This window comes from Acartia tonsa, chromosome 4, assembly GCF_053477335.1.
Source record: "Acartia tonsa isolate MP-2025a chromosome 4, ASM5347733v1, whole genome shotgun sequence".
NCBI lineage: Eukaryota > Metazoa > Arthropoda > Copepoda > Calanoida > Acartiidae > Acartia > Acartia tonsa.
In genome coordinates, this window is record NC_137263.1 from 31,750,965 (window position 1) to 31,766,850 (window position 15,886).

General features: G+C 32.7%; 1 protein-coding gene across 2 annotated transcripts in view; it reads right to left on the bottom strand.

Annotated features, from left to right (window-relative positions):
• The window catches only part of LOC145316800 (patched domain-containing protein 3-like), a 28,438-nt gene extending 13,435 nt beyond the window's left edge, over nucleotides 1–15,003 (bottom strand). Inside the window, exons 1-8 of one of the 2 annotated variants that reach the window (XM_080157541.1) lie at nucleotides 13,495–15,003; nucleotides 11,395–11,587; nucleotides 6,311–6,495; nucleotides 6,109–6,199; nucleotides 5,678–5,805; nucleotides 3,285–3,358; nucleotides 834–976; nucleotides 261–359 (exon numbers count right to left, since the gene is read on the bottom strand). In XM_080157541.1, the coding sequence (XP_080013667.1) occupies nucleotides 261–359; nucleotides 834–976; nucleotides 3,285–3,358; nucleotides 5,678–5,805; nucleotides 6,109–6,199; nucleotides 6,311–6,495; nucleotides 11,395–11,587; nucleotides 13,495–14,003 (1,422 nt within the window). In that variant the 5' untranslated portion in view covers nucleotides 14,004–15,003. Of the gene's footprint in view, nucleotides 1–111; nucleotides 211–260; nucleotides 360–833; nucleotides 977–3,284; nucleotides 3,359–5,677; nucleotides 5,806–6,108; nucleotides 6,200–6,310; nucleotides 6,496–11,394; nucleotides 11,588–13,494 lie in introns of both variants that reach the window. The other variant, XM_080157542.1, reaches the window with a different exon arrangement.
• Nucleotides 15,004–15,886: the final 883 nt, after the last annotated feature.

Genomic DNA, 15,886 nt, shown 5'->3' on the forward strand with positions numbered 1-15,886 from the left:
GAAACATATTTGACCTATAATTGTATTATCAACCATCAACCACATAATAGGCGTATTAGTATAAATATATATTTTATGAAGCATTTGTGGCATTCTAAGGCATTCCATTACCTTACTCTCCACACTATTTCTTCTAATAAGAACTGCCATACTGAAGGCAATCATACAAATGATGTTAACCGTCAGAATAGGTGGAATCTGAGCAACGCTCTAAAATTTATTATTCTATTAATCTACAATGTTGTGTAATAAAACTTTACCTTGCTTTGAATAATATTTCTTGTACAACAAACTGCCATACTGAAAGCTATCATACACAATATGTTCACAATCAAAATTGGTTGGATCGTCTTGGAGCTCTAAAATAGCCATTAGTTTCCTCTAGGATAGGATTGTATACTTAAAGGGCTGGGTAGGAGGACCCAATTTGGTGCCCTCCTGTCCCCAAAATCACAATTTTATAATTAACATTAATGAAATAAATTAATTTTAGAAAAGTTGCTAAAGGCTCTAATTTGCAAGTGAATTAGCCCCCCCCCCCCCCCCCCCATTGATTCTCTATTTTATTTCCAATCAGTTTTAGCCTCTGTTTTCCTTAATTAATCAAAACAACAGAGGTAATTTTAAAGGATCGAAAATATTGCAAAAAAAGTCTAGAATTATAGGGGAGAGAAAACTTAGTAGTATTTCCGCCACAATAGTTAAATGCTAACACAGGCAGAATTTAATACAAAATAGTTTGGGGTATCTATTAATATATCTTGCATTGTCCTATCCCTCATTGTTATAAAATTAACAATAAAATAAAGTAATTTCTTTACAAATTTTTTTACCTTAATCATTTCATATTTAAGACTGTTTGACACGAGAGGATTTGCATATGTGTGTTGCAGCTTCATATTTGTGATGGTCTTAAGAAACTCCACCTCCCATGCCTCACCAATTTCAGGATAGAGGTCAGAATCAAGAAGCACACCTTCAAATGGAAACCATTAGTAATCGAAAAGAAATGCACTCAGCATGTAGGAGAGATGTCGCTTCGGGTTCTAGCTATCTCCACGCACCTTGAAACATACTCTGCATTTTATAATGGAGGTGAAATACGTCCATTCGACCGATTGGTATCGGGTTACTTAACGACTACCAACCCTTTGATTGCACTATTTTTGTCTGAAAGTCTAAACAATGCATGTTAATAAGTAGCGCAGGTTTATTGGGCCAAGGCATTGCACCTACTCTTCCTATTGATATCACGCGCCTAACATAGCAGCACTAGGTCCCATTTTAATGTCTTTATTATGACTTAATCACATAGGCGTCCAAGGGGGGGGGGTAATGGGGCGATTACCCCCCCAAAACGAATTTGGGGGTGCCGTAGGCAGCCCCAAAATTTTTTTCATTTTACCTCCCCCATTTAAAATTTACCCCTACCCTGGGGGTGCCGTAGGCACCCCCAACTATTTAGGAGGGGGTATTTACCCCTCCAAACAATTTTGGGGGGGTAAATACCCCCCCCCCCAAAATAGAAAATCTCTAACAAAAAAAAATTTTGCGCGCTTCGCGCGCATTTTTAATACTAAATTTTTGATAAAATTTAACTTACCCCCCCCAAAAATTTTACCCCGGGTGTAATTTTTGGGGGGGGTAAACAAATTTTACCCCTGCCAACAGATTTCAGGGGGGGTAATTACCCCCCCCAAGCAAATTTTACCCCCGGGGTAAAAATTTTGGGGGGGGTAAAAACAATTTGCGGCGCGCTTCGCGCGCCATTTTACACCCCCCAAAACCAAATTACCCCCCCCTTAAAAAAATGTTACCCCCCCCAAAATAAAAAGTTTGGACGCCCCTGCTTAATCATATTCTTTTTGTTTTTGTTTTTGAACTTTACCTATTTACCTATAAGTCTATTAGCTGGAATCACAAAAATGGGCAAAAATTCCTAACTTCTGAAAATTCAACTGACTACCTTTCACATGGCGTATCCTATCTAAAGGAAACCTATTTAGTTTGAATTTTGCTAAATACCACAGAAAAAATTACAACCATTTAAGGAAGATTTTATAATTTAAAAAACTTGTTTCAAATAATGAATTGAGATAAATTATCCATGAAATTTTTTAAGTATAAAGAGAAAATATTGCAGTATATAATCCCTAAGCTACACTTGAAAGATATTTCCTTTCAAAAAACTTCTCTTAACAACATAAGGCAGGTTGTTTCTATCTGTCTGTGTATCTGTCGGTACTTACTACCCGCTAGACATTATCAGAGAAGCTTTAATATAATCATGGTCAAATTTTTATCTATATCTGTAAAGGAAAGTTTATCTCCCTTCCTTTTATAAAGCTAATACAATTTACGAGATCTTTAGATTTAGACAAAAGTACCTCACTAGTTTTTATCACAGGATGATCGATATAGGTAATAAGTTTAAGATTAGCAAAATAAAATTAAAATAAAAGTTTCATACGTCGCGTTGGATTGAATTTTTTAGAGTGTGTACTCTGTATCTAGACATATTTATGTGTTTAGTGCGCCCAGCAATAATTATGCACATTGGGCTTTTAGGGTGTTTTCATAAAAACACTAAATATATACTTTATTAGCTGAAGGTCTATATGATAGTCTAGTAATATATGGAACCACTCGTCTAAGCAGTTTACACATTATAAAGGTCTTAGGCAGGTTTTTAGCTATTGTTGTTGTTAGTAGGTCGCCCAAGCAAGTTAATATAACCTCGTTTGAGAAAAAATTTCACTGAACTAAATTCTTTCTTTTTCCAAGTAAGAACAAAAATCAAATGTAGGGAAAATCAATATTACATTAGAATAAGAGCGCAGCCGCTTGTTTACCAGAAATTTTTCGTCTATATATATTATATATATATATATATATATATATATATGCACTTTAAAAATGTTTATTTTATTCTGGTCCGAAACTAAGCACAGTAATGGGGCCTTTAAAGGAAACTTTGCAAAATAAAACTTGTATTTTACAAACAAACTTTCATAAGGTTTATAGGTTATGTGTAACAAAAAGGAGTGGCCAATTTGCCATTGTGAAATTAAAGAAAAAAATTATAACAAAATATATTTGTTATGGGAAAGACAGGGCAATGGCGTTTGAATTATTCTACAACATAATTGATAAGAAAAGAAGATACCTAGTATTTATAATACCTCTGATTCTTGTAGTATATTTTTGCAGGGTGAACTTGCTAACTAAATTATCTACAAAAACCAAAACTATAAAATGTAGCGGCGCTACTGTAAATATATTACCTATAAGGACAGCTTCTGCCTTTACAAGCTGGTTTATTGGAGAACCAGAACCAGAATGTTCCAAACTTTCCAATCTGAAATATAATTAATTTTATAATATCAGGCCTGTTAGAATGATCCAATTTATTAATGACTTTTCTGATAGCAACTCTATTATCAATTTTAGACGGTCATTTTGTCCATTAAACCGTGTTAGGTTTAAGAACAACGTTAATCTCTCATAAAATATATTTTTTTTATGAGATTCATTTAAAAATATCTATCCATAACTTACGTTGGTGTTTTTCTCATGCTCTTCGAATCAATAAATTCTATGATATGGTTTTTTTATCTACTCAATAGGTATCTGCTTAAAGAAGTTAATGCCATCCTTAAATAAGGCAAGTATACAGATTTCAAACGATGTACTTAAATTTTACATTACAAATACGATTTTGTTTGTTTTGAAACTGTAATGAACACTTCAATATTGTTAATTGTTTGTTTAAAGTCAGGATCTGTTATAATCTTACTCTTAAAAATGTGAAAGATGAATAGTTTTTATATTTGTACTGTATTTTTAATCGTTATTTAAAGAAGTTCAAAATTGTATGGCAGATTTTAAAAAAATCTTCTTTTAATGTTGATCACAGTTAGCATTCTCATGATATTTAAGAAGAAATAGCATTTCTGCAACTTTCCAGAAATTTTTCCAAAAATGACTGGCGTATTTTTGCTGTATCATAATTTGAGTGTAAAAAAGTGTTGCGCTGCGCATTATTACTTGCAAAATAAAATTCAATTACAAACATTGCAGCAGTATTTGTCATTTTAGAATCAACAGAAATTTCAATTATAGTTTTCTTGCAAGCTAAAAACTCAACCACAATTTTGCCAAAAAAAATATGCTTACAAATTCCGTTGTGTTAGACGGTAAAACGGGAATATTATCAATAGTCACAGGATTATTTACGATATTTGAAATTATCGTACCAAACAAAAATCCTTGCTTTTTATGTTTACAGATTTTTTTCAAATCTTTAAAACGATGCTTTTCTATACTTAAGTTCTGTGTATTCACTACGTTGGTATCTCAGGGAAGAATAAATTTATTGCATTTTAAGATATGAAATAATTGTCATCGTTTAAGTTTTATTTTGAGAATCACTGTAGCTCATGTTTCAAAATTAAAATGCTTGTTTTATTATTAGGGGAAGAAAGAATTTTAATTCATTTTTTGGAATTTACATTTTAGTTCAAGACTTTTGAAGCGCAACTACTCGACAACTTTCTAAATTAATTATTTAACTGGTGGCTTCGCCCCGAGCCTCTAGGGGCTTTGCCCCAAGAGGTAATTAAAGAAAAAAAAATTAAGTACCTCTGGAGATGCCCCCAGTAATTTTAAATAATTAAAAAAAAAATTAAGTACCTGGAGATGCCCCCACTCCACACTAATTTTATAATTGAAAAAAAATGGGGGGGATTTTTTTCATTTTTTGGGGAGGTTAGGGGTGTCCCATCCCCCAAAAAAATAGCCTAAAACCACCACAGGACCAGTAGGTATATTAACTAAAGAGTAGAATCCGATCGGTTCAGTGGTTACCGAGATCTTAAGGGACAGACGGACAGACAGACAGACAGACAGACGGACGGACGGACGGACAGACATCAAGCTACTTTGTATTATAGATACATATAATGTTCTACTTCTTTATTTTTTAAAAGCGAAGCTTTTCTATAATTAGGGTCGGTCCGTCCGTCCGTACGTCCGTAACGGATAGCTTTTTTCGTTAATTTAGGCATGTTAGAATTGTCCTATCGATTTCAAATTTTGTATGGTGATTCCTTTAATAGTTAGGTACGATTTAGAAAGCGTAGCAACTCTATAATCATCACCAAAATGTCCGTACGTCCATTTTAAACATGTTGATTTTTTTACTTTTTTAACAACAAATTTTTATGTGATCTAATCATCCGATTGATCTGATTTTTGGTATACTGATTCCTGGGACAACAAAGTATAATGTAATAAGCGAAGCAACTCTATAATCAAGTCCTAAAAATGTAAGTATGTCCATAAAAAATATCCTAAATCAAGCAGTTTTTCAACAAATTTACTTACAATTTTGATTTGACTCATATACATTTATATTATGATTATTCAGTTTTGACACTATACAATTATTAATGTCCGTTTGTCCTACCGTTTCAGTGTTTCGCTTTTATGGATGTTGTCATCCTTGTTTTCTATCATTGAACTGTTTAGTCGTCAGATTGCAGGGCATATAATACAAATTTAAATCTATCTATTTTAGTTTATTATTATTTCTTAATCTAAAATACTTTGAATTTGCTAATATGATTGTTATCATTCTCGTTGTTTTAAGAAAAATGTATGTTTCAGTTTTACTTACCTTTTAACTACTTCTGAAGTTTGAACTTTTAGCTCTCTCAGAACTTCTAGGATTTTTTGTGTTGATTCTTTGACATTCATGGTTTTTAGTGCACCCATTAGACGTGATCGCAGCTTCTTTAGCAGAATCTAAATATCAAAACAAAAAATACAATTTATGGAGTTTTTTTTATAGTTTTTTTTTATTGTACTTAAACTATTATACATAAAATTTTTATCTCGTTCATTCTAGTTAGTATTGTCACAGCAATAAAAAGATTGAATTTTACAACAACAACAAAATTGGAGTCCCCTACAAAATAAATAAAAAAGTTTATTCATAATTGTACTATGAATTTGCAAAATGAACAGACACTATTTGTTTGTGGTCTATATTTTCGAGAGTTAAAAAATGATGTAAAAAGGCTTGGAATAAAAATCTAAATGTCTAACCTCCATAACATTGGCATGTTGTTCAGATATTTGTCCAGTAACCTCCATCACAGTCTCTACAAACTCAACAGGCGTGTTACTGTTGCACAAACTAAAATAATAAGTTATTAGCAGGGCTTTAGCAGACAAAAAGTAGACTTGGTTTAGATTTGCAGAAGTAAATGTATATTAATATAATAAATGTATAAAAAGGACATATAACCTGCTCTCATTATTGAATATAGGCATGCTAAGAAGACCACACAAATCAGCCTCTTCCAGACCTTTGTTCATCCAGGTTAACCCGCCAAAGTATGCTGGCAGGTTCATGGCCTCCAGGGCTGGCTTCAAGTGGGTCTCAAACTGCTCGTACAACCCCATAGTCAGGGATTCTAGGTCCTCAAGTCCCTATACAAAAACATGTATATAATAAAAAATAGACCTGCATTTCTGTGCATATAAAAGCTTGGCTAGAAAAACCTGAAAAGACAAACCACACTTTCACTAACTCCGAGGCAAACATGCATTGCAAAAATGAGGGAAAATACTATATAAGAATTTAAATATATGTACATATATCCTAAAAATAAAGTAACAGGATGTCTGTCTGTTTATCTGTACCAAGGGATCTCGCTCAACGCTGAACCGATCGGTTTCTCCTAACAGGGTAGCTTTTGATATGTCCCAGGAAGGTTTATAACTATTTTGGAGGAGGGTACCACCACCCTCCCAAGAGAAATGGACCCTAAAGAAAAATTACACGCCCACCCCCCCCCCCCCCAAAAAAAAATAATTTTTTTTAAAACAAAAAAATGTAAATAAGAATTTGGGTGGGGGGGGGGGTGTCAACACCTCTTTAGAAGGGTCCGAAATGATCTTTAGAGGAAATTGTCATATGTCGAGTTATAAATGAATCTATGTTTATCAGAATTTTTTTGTGGGTTTTTAGTACCAACCAATGAAAATTCATTAAAAACTAGTGTAAGGAACAGCTCAAATGTCCCCTCCCTTCCTGATAACTATCAAACCGACCAAGGGGTTTATACTGATAGACGCACTAACGAACAAACAACGAAGAAGCTGTGAGAATAATACATAAATATGTTTTTTTTTATTATTATTATGTAATAGGTACAAAAACTAAAACTTGATCATCCGCTATGATGCAATCACATAAACCACTACAACAGTCTAGCTTTTATTTCAGTTTCAAAGTTAATCTTTTCTATGTAAATGATTGACTATTGACTCTAGGGGCATGGTGACGCTTCAGGCACAAGTCCTCTCCACGTCACCTTTGAACATACTCTGCGTCTTAAAGTGCAGAGTAACGCGCTCAATCGCCTAGGGTATCAACACCCATCAGACAACCAACCCTTTGATTGCACGACCTTTGTCTGAGAAGTCCTAACTGTGCATGGTAATGAGTTGCACCTGTTTCGGGCAAAGGCATTCCCCCTACTATTTATGTTGCGCATCTGACATAGCAGCAGTAGGAACCCTTTTTAACATCTTCAGTTATGACGCGGTGTCGGACCGAGATTCAAACCTATCACCTTTCCGACGACGAGCGGATGCGCTACGTGTTGAGCCACGGTCGCGGGTAAATGATATATAAATGATAGTCAGTAATTCTGTACTGGAGGGAGTTAAGTTTAGAACATTTAAGTCTATTTAGATTTTCGGTTATTGGAGGAAAAAAGCTACTCTTTAATCGCAATTAAAATTCCAGAGGTATATTATGAGTCCAGATCTTTTCATGTATTTTTTTTGCAAGGTATATTCTTGTGTTTTAGATTTGTTGGTGATATTTAGATCGCAATATTTAGAGCGCAGCTGCTCTGCAATCAATGAAGTCCGGGGGGGGGGGGGAAGTTAATACCATTCATACATGTTGATAATTGTATATTAAAAACGGATTTAATATGCCTTTTCCCCAAGAATCTAGAAGGATAAGACAATGGCCGATCAATTAGTGTACCAGTTTAATGATAATACATAAAAAACTATCCCTACAGTAGATAACAATTAGTGGTTAAAACGTTTGAACACTTAACTTAATGAAACAACCAATCAATATTCAATAATGGAACCCAAAAGTTGATGAGAAAACGTTTTTATAAACTTTGGGGACTAGTGTCATAAACAGTCCAATGTCACTCTTCCCTACCTGCTACGCTTTTTCTCTACGCTTTTAGAATAAATTTTCTTGGCATTTATAATTTCTATCTAGTTTTAAATCCACAAAAAAATACATTAAGATGTATAATTTTTTAACAAAGTAAAAATTGGATTATTTTTTCCACAATAGCTCAAAATGGACATTTTTGGAGAATATATTAAAAATTTGAAAAAAGAAATAATTCTTTTTTAGTGTAAGAAGAAAGAAAACTTTACTCGGATAGATTTACATCCCCTTAAGCCCAAATTAATCTGTTTTTATACTTTTGTAAATATTAAAAAATTGTTAGGTATAATCTTTTTATTCAATGTTAGTTCAGTGTGGATGTTCTAAGTATTTAAAATCTTGTGTTTGTTGAAGCATATTATACTTATAAAATTTAATGGTACAGAGATCTACAAATACAAAAATATTTTCTTATAGAAAAACGTATTTTTTAAATTGTTCAATTATCAATAGGTATGTCTGAATTATCTTTTATTCGATGAAATTATGTAATTGGTATATACAAAAAAATACTGCAAACAAATATATATTTTTTTTAACTGGTGGAAAATTTAAAAGCAAAATATTTTTTTCTTTTTGAGTATTTTTGTTGTTGTGTTAAATCACGACACAAATTTTGACTAGCAACTACAATAAAAAAAATACAAAGTAAAATTATTTCTTGGAATGTAAGAAACTTTGACTAGACTCAATGTTGTTCTTTTTTCATTTATTTGTTTTTAAACGTTTTAAATTTTAAGGCAAAGCTTTCCAACTTTAGAGCCAGTCCGTCAGTAACACATAGCTGAAATCGTTGTATTTGTAAATCATTTTAAAATTGACCTTTTGCTTTATAATACAGAAGAAACATATCAACTACGTCTGATTCTCTTATAATGATGTTGTCCTGGCCATTCTTGTTGTATCTGCTTTTGAAATGTTTATTTTTTATCAGAATTTTTAATCAAATAATGAATTTACTGAATAATAGTTTATATTTATCACATCATTGTGTCCAAATTTAATTTAAATAAATAATGGCAAAAGAATGACTTTTAAATTTTTTTATGTTTTCTAAAAGTCTTTTACATCAAATTCAACACTATGAATAATTAAGTACAGAACAAATAAAATTTTTTAAATATTAGATTTTAAACAATGCCTGGTGATTCTTGTAACGATAAGATACAATTTAGTAAGTGTAGCAAAATAATAATTACCACAATGTACATACGCAGACGTCCTGTGGAGGGGGGGGGGCGGTAAAAGATTATTTACACCCCCCAAACTTAGAAACCCTTTATTGAATCATTATAGCTTACTAAGTTTTGAAACTCTACAATTGTTCATGTTCGCTAGTTCTTCAGTCTTATTTCAGAGCTTCGCTTTTATGGGTGTTGTCAACCTTGTTGCAATTTACTTTCACACTCATAAAGTATATACATACACATATGTATATTTGTATCCTTTGGACATTTATGGAGCTAAGTCAACATGGTTATTATCAGCGTTGTGGAGTCGGAGCCGGGTGCCGCCATATTTTGCTGGAGCCGGAGCTGGAGCCGTAATTTTCGTTAAAAAACGGCTCCGGCTCCGGGTTAGCTAAAAACAGAGATTTTTTTATTAATTTTAATTTGGTTACTCTGTTGTGTCGTTTGCAAACGCCCCTTTTGAGTTTTTTAAGTCCATTTTTATCAAAAATTGAACTTTTAAAACCTTCAAAAGTCAAAAATAGACTTGGCAAAAAAAAACATTTTGATTTTTTTCTTGATTTTAGGTCGGAGCCGGAGCTGGAGCCGGAGCCGGAGCCGCACCAAAATCAAACGGCTCCGCAACGCTGGTTATTATAATTCTTGTCAAAAACTTGTTTTTGGTCAGATAATGCAAAATAAACGGGGACAAAATCAGATAAAAAATTTTGTGTAATAACTTCTCTACCAATCCTATGACAAAATCCATAAAAGCGAAGCTGTAAAATAAGAAGGAAGGACAAACGAATATTACATCTTGTAGAGTGTCAAAATTTAAATAGCAGTTTAATAAGTTAATTTGTAAGTCTTAAAAAATTGAATATAAATTTTTAGTAAAATACTGGATACTGTCATTTTAGGATTTAAATTTAGAGATGCTTCGCTTACATTGGACAAAATCAGATAAACAGAAGTTTAAGACTTGCTACGTTCTCTAATCTTTCCTAACTGTCTAATAAATAATCATGAAAAGTTTGAAGTCGATAAGACAATTTTACCATGAATAAATTAACGGAAAGAGCTATTTGTTACGCATGGGCGGACAAACCGAACGTAACCCGAATTATAGAAAAGCTTCGCTTTAAATAATTTCACCAGAGTAATATTCCAATGTCGACCAGTGTACCAATAAAAACACACCGATGGACAGAAAAAGTTGAAGGCTATATTCTCAGGAGTTTTTGAATAAAAAAAATCATCCCTTTATCATTAAATTCAGCCGAGTAAATCGCATATTAATTGAGTATTAAGCTGTTTATCTTAAATTAAAGCTTAGAATTTCCCAAAAAATATTTCTGACGGACATACAGACAGATATTTGGAATGACAGAGCAGCTATGCTACTAAAAAATGAAAGTGTTCACCGCAATTTTCTTACTAATTTGAATTGACATTGGAAGTTCAACTTTTTTCCCAGACAATGCGAGTTATTTTTACTATTCATAAAAAAATAAACATAAAATAAAACCACTCAGGAAACAGACATAAATGAAACTAGTCAGCTAGATTTTAACAAACAAAAGCTTTACTGTCTAATACATTGTATATTTGATTTTTAATTATGTTAATTAATACTTGCGTCATTAATATCAATCTTTATATATTTTAGATGCTAAAAGAGACTATATAACCCCGTTAAAGCTTTATATATAGAAAAAAATTATTGTTGAAAAAAGTTTAGACATATAGCTAGTTCGTACTACTAAATAAAGATTAATTCGAACGAATGATAGAACGTGTTTAAAAACTTTGGTAACCAATACAAGTCCAATATCCCTTTCCAGGCTTTAATAGTACATCGAAAAAGTGATCACGGTTGGCATTACTTCTAGGAACCTATACCTACTACGAATAAGTAATAAAAAACTTTTGTTTTAATTAAAAGTTTACCTGTTTGAAAAGCTTCAAAGTAATGTTAATATCCTCATAAGAAGAGTTAGTAAGTTGCTCAATTGTATCCAGTTTATTGAGCAGATCCTTCTTGGATTCTACCAGGTCCTGCACTGTGAAGTTGGAGCCGAAATGGTAGGAGAACTGTTGGGTCATGTTGTACAGGCTGCTGTAGTAGCTCTCCACTGGTTCTCTACAGTTCAATATCATAATTATTTTCAATTATTTAAATAATTTAATTAAGTGGATAGAAGCCTTATCCAAGGATTTAGTACAATTTTAACTATCCAAAAACGCTTTCATTGTGCAGGTTTTAGGAAGCTCAATCGAAATAAAAATCTATATCTACATCTTGAAACTAGAATAAATCAGTATTTGTTTTCATCATATAAGTTGAGTGAAAAAAAGACATCGGACAAAATACTTTTTTTTATGAGTTTTGTGTTTTTGTATCAATTTGGCAAGAATTTTCGTCAGTAAATGATTTGAAACGTTTCCCTCTTTAAAATATAAAAAGTACAGTTAAATAACTTCTGTCCGTTATTTATACAAATTTTGAAAGCTCAGCTACTCTTTAAATAATTATATTATACGTATTTAGTCACTTAGTCAGAGAAAAATTAGTCAACTACTTATTTTATTTAGGGTTTCAGAAATTTTTAATTAAATGGGCTATCTTATTAAATGAAATTGCAAATGATTTATAGAAAATTATTGGATTTATAGAAAAAAAAATCAGTTTTAGGGAAAGAGCCCGTCAAATTTATCTAAAAATAAGAAAAAATCACTGCGGACTTTTTATTAATTAAAATATAGAAGGGAGGAGGGGGGGAGTGGTTGTGAGAGAGTGAAAGTCTAAAATAACTTTCACAAAAAAATGACATCTTAATTAATATCTTTGATAGCGTAGCTACCCTATAACCATATGGTCCGCCCGTCCTAAGTTAGTTGACTGTAACATAGTCTATTGGCAGAATTATAAAAACTAAAAACATATTGGTCAAAATCAAATCAATAATCTGTGTTATTTCGCTTGACTATTTGACAATACCCGCTAAGAAAAAAATTTAAGAATAACATCTTTTCCTAAATAATATAACTTTGCTTTTCAAGTTTAACTAGGATGACAACATCCATAAAAGCGAAGCACTGAAACGGTAGGACAAACGGACATTAACACTTGTATCGTGTCTAAACTGAATAATTAGAATATAAAAGTATAAGAGTCGAAGCAAAATTGTAAGTAAATTTGTTGAAAAACTGCTTGATACAGGATTATGTTTATGGACATACTTACATTTTTAGGACTTGATTATAGAGTTGCTTTGCTTATAATATTGTTCTTTGTTGTTCCAGGAATCAATATACCAAAAATCAGATCAAACGGATAATTAGATCACATAAAAATTCGTTGTTAAAAAAGTAGAAAAATCAACATGTTTCAAATGGACATACGGACATTCTGGTAATGATTATAGAGTTGCTACGCTTGCTAAATCGTACCTAACTACTACAGGAATCATCATGCAAAGTTTGAAATCGATAGGACAATTCTAACATGCCTAAATTAACGAATAAAAGCTATCTATCTCGGACGGACGGACGTACGGACGGACGGACGGACCGACCCTAATTATAGAAAAGCTTCGCTTTTAATAACTGTATCTTAATCAATCTAGTTCACTGTCATTGCTATGCTTCTTATGGAAATAGTTATCTTTGTAAAAGTAAAAGTTGCACACTAAATTATGGTCAAATTCACACAGACATCCTCCCATAATTTATATAATTATCGGATATCTTACAGATAGAAGAGAAAGCAAAATTTGATTGTAAAGGGGTATATGTGTCTGTGTGCATGTCTATTTGTCCTAAAGGATCGCGCTAACCACTGAACCGATTTGGTTCTCCATCACAGCGTAGCTTCTCAAGTCCTGGTAAGATATTCGTCTTATCACCTTAATTGTTAGGGTAAGGAAAAGCAGGCCCTGAAAGTTTAAAATGTACCTAGGACAAATACAAAGCGACCTTTAAAACTGGAGCCACATAGAAAATTTAAATCTACAAGTACAAATAACTGAAAATATTTATGATTCTTGCCTAAATATTCCCTGATTGATGACAGCAAAGGTATCCGCGACAGACAGCAATGAATTAGTATAGCACTTCCCCTGCCACCTGGCACAGATATCCTCGTACTTGTACACCACGCCATTGCTGTCCTCAACCTCTATGTTAAGTATCTGGTCCTGAATGGCGCGCACCTCAGCCCACTCTTCAGGATTCAAGACAGTGTCCTTGCCTTTAAGACCCGTCACCATCACATACCCATACAACCCGAACTTGATGCTGCGCGTAGCATCAAACCGGCTGAAGTTGGTGGGAAAGTACTTTTCGGCTATCGCCTTCTCCCGCCTACCCTCGCCGTTATCCGGCGTCAGCAAGTGGTCCGGATCTGACGAGTATTGGATCCTTAGAAGGCCAACAGAAAGCACGCCACAAACAAGGATTGGAATTATCAGAAACCAAAACTTGTAACAGGCAACAAATTCACCAAACCGGCGAAACACAGATTTCAAATGGTTATCAATAAAATTCGTAATGCTCATTGTAAACTATTTTATTTTTTTTTTATCACAGATTCACAAAAATTATGTTACAATTTATTTGCGCACACATTAGTTACTACATAAAACAAGGACAAATCTAACTTTATTATCACCCTGCATAGTTTGTAAAGAGTTTTGCCATGGCCAAGAAACTGGCGCAAGGTTCTGGAAGTAACTGAGTAAGAAATTCCAAACAGTGTCTGGTTATCCTCCCCATAATTTCAACCATTTCTCTCTCTCCTTCTTTCCCTTCCTTATCTCCTGATGGTTTACCTTTTGGAAAGGAGTAAGAGGGAAGGGGGGTCACAGAAACTAAGTGAGGAATGTCATCACTGCCGCAAAATATCTCGAAGATTTAATAAGTGTCGCAAATTTTTAGATAGCTTAACAATAATTACTACTTAAAGATTTAAAAAAATTTTTGTTTTTAAAAAAAATTCTTTTTATGACATGACAATAAGTGGAAGTAATGGCTCACCATGAAGTGTCAGTGGTGCAAAGGCGGCATGATGCGCCCGACGATCAATGGCTCTCCTTCCTTAGAGAAAACATTGAGAAAGCACATATACATATATATATACTACACATACAATTTAATATTTATTAACATTTGCCCTAACTCTCTCTTTCTTCGATCCTTACCTAGCTTAACAATTTTGCATACAAAATTTAAGTTTAATTTGGCTTTTTTAAATTCATTTTACAGACATGAAAAAAAGAAGAGATAAAATTGGTAATAATCAAGCTATAACAATCAAAAATACTGGTATAGTTGTAGATTTAAAATAATGAAACGAGGCTAAATTTTAAGTACTTGATAGGAAAAGATTATAAAATCCCCAAATTTCGGCAGAATTCAAAGATTTCTAAAAATAGATCTAAATAAAGATCAATAATTTCTTAAGGGTCATATAAATGGGGTCAAAAGAAGTTTAAATTGGGTTTGTTGACAAGGAAGGAGGGGATGGGTTGGTCTTAGATGGAAAAGTTTTTTTTATGATAGAAATAAATTTTTGCACAAGATTTTGCTATTTTATTTAACAGCCAGGCTTTTTCACTTATAGGATATATGTTCTCTGTCCATCCATTTGTCTTAAACATATAAAAATCGTACTGTTGATTTTAATAAAGAGAGGGGTAGGTTTCTGGTAAAATCCGTAAAATTTATGTGTTATAAGTTAAAAACAGTAGTAGAACGACAAAAATTTATGTTAACTTTAAAAAAAATGTTTGTCTATAGTTCTTTTCAATAAGAAATACACATATTTAGTGAATATTGTCGTTCTAATACTATTTTTAAGCCTTAAAACACACACTTTTACGGATTCTACCAGAAACCTACCCCTCTCTTTATGAAGATTTCTAAAACAATAGGGCATGGTATAATTTAGAAAATGTAAACACTTTATAATGCTACATTGATATCTTTTTAAAATCTGATATGATCTTATTGATCACTCAATGAATTTGAATTTTTTAAAAATTGATTCCTGGTACAATAAAGCATCTCTTAACTTGTCCTTGAATGACATTTTCAAGAATCTTTCATCTTTAGCAAATATACAACATTTGAACATCAAAAAAGTTTTATATTTTATATTAAAAATCATAAGCATTGTAGGTATTCAAATTCCTTGTAAAGCATCGCAAAATCATCATCAAGGGTTAATGATACCGCCAAAATATATAGAAGAAAGGTTGGAGGGGAGGAAGAAACAAGGGGGGAAACTTTGGGCTGTGGTCCAGGTATCTTAAGGGATAATACAATGGCTCATAAATTGATGTATATCACCAATAATGATACACAAAATCACCCCTTCTGTAGATTACAATTAGTAGTTGAAACGTTTGGACTAATGTATCAACCAATCAAAATTTAATAA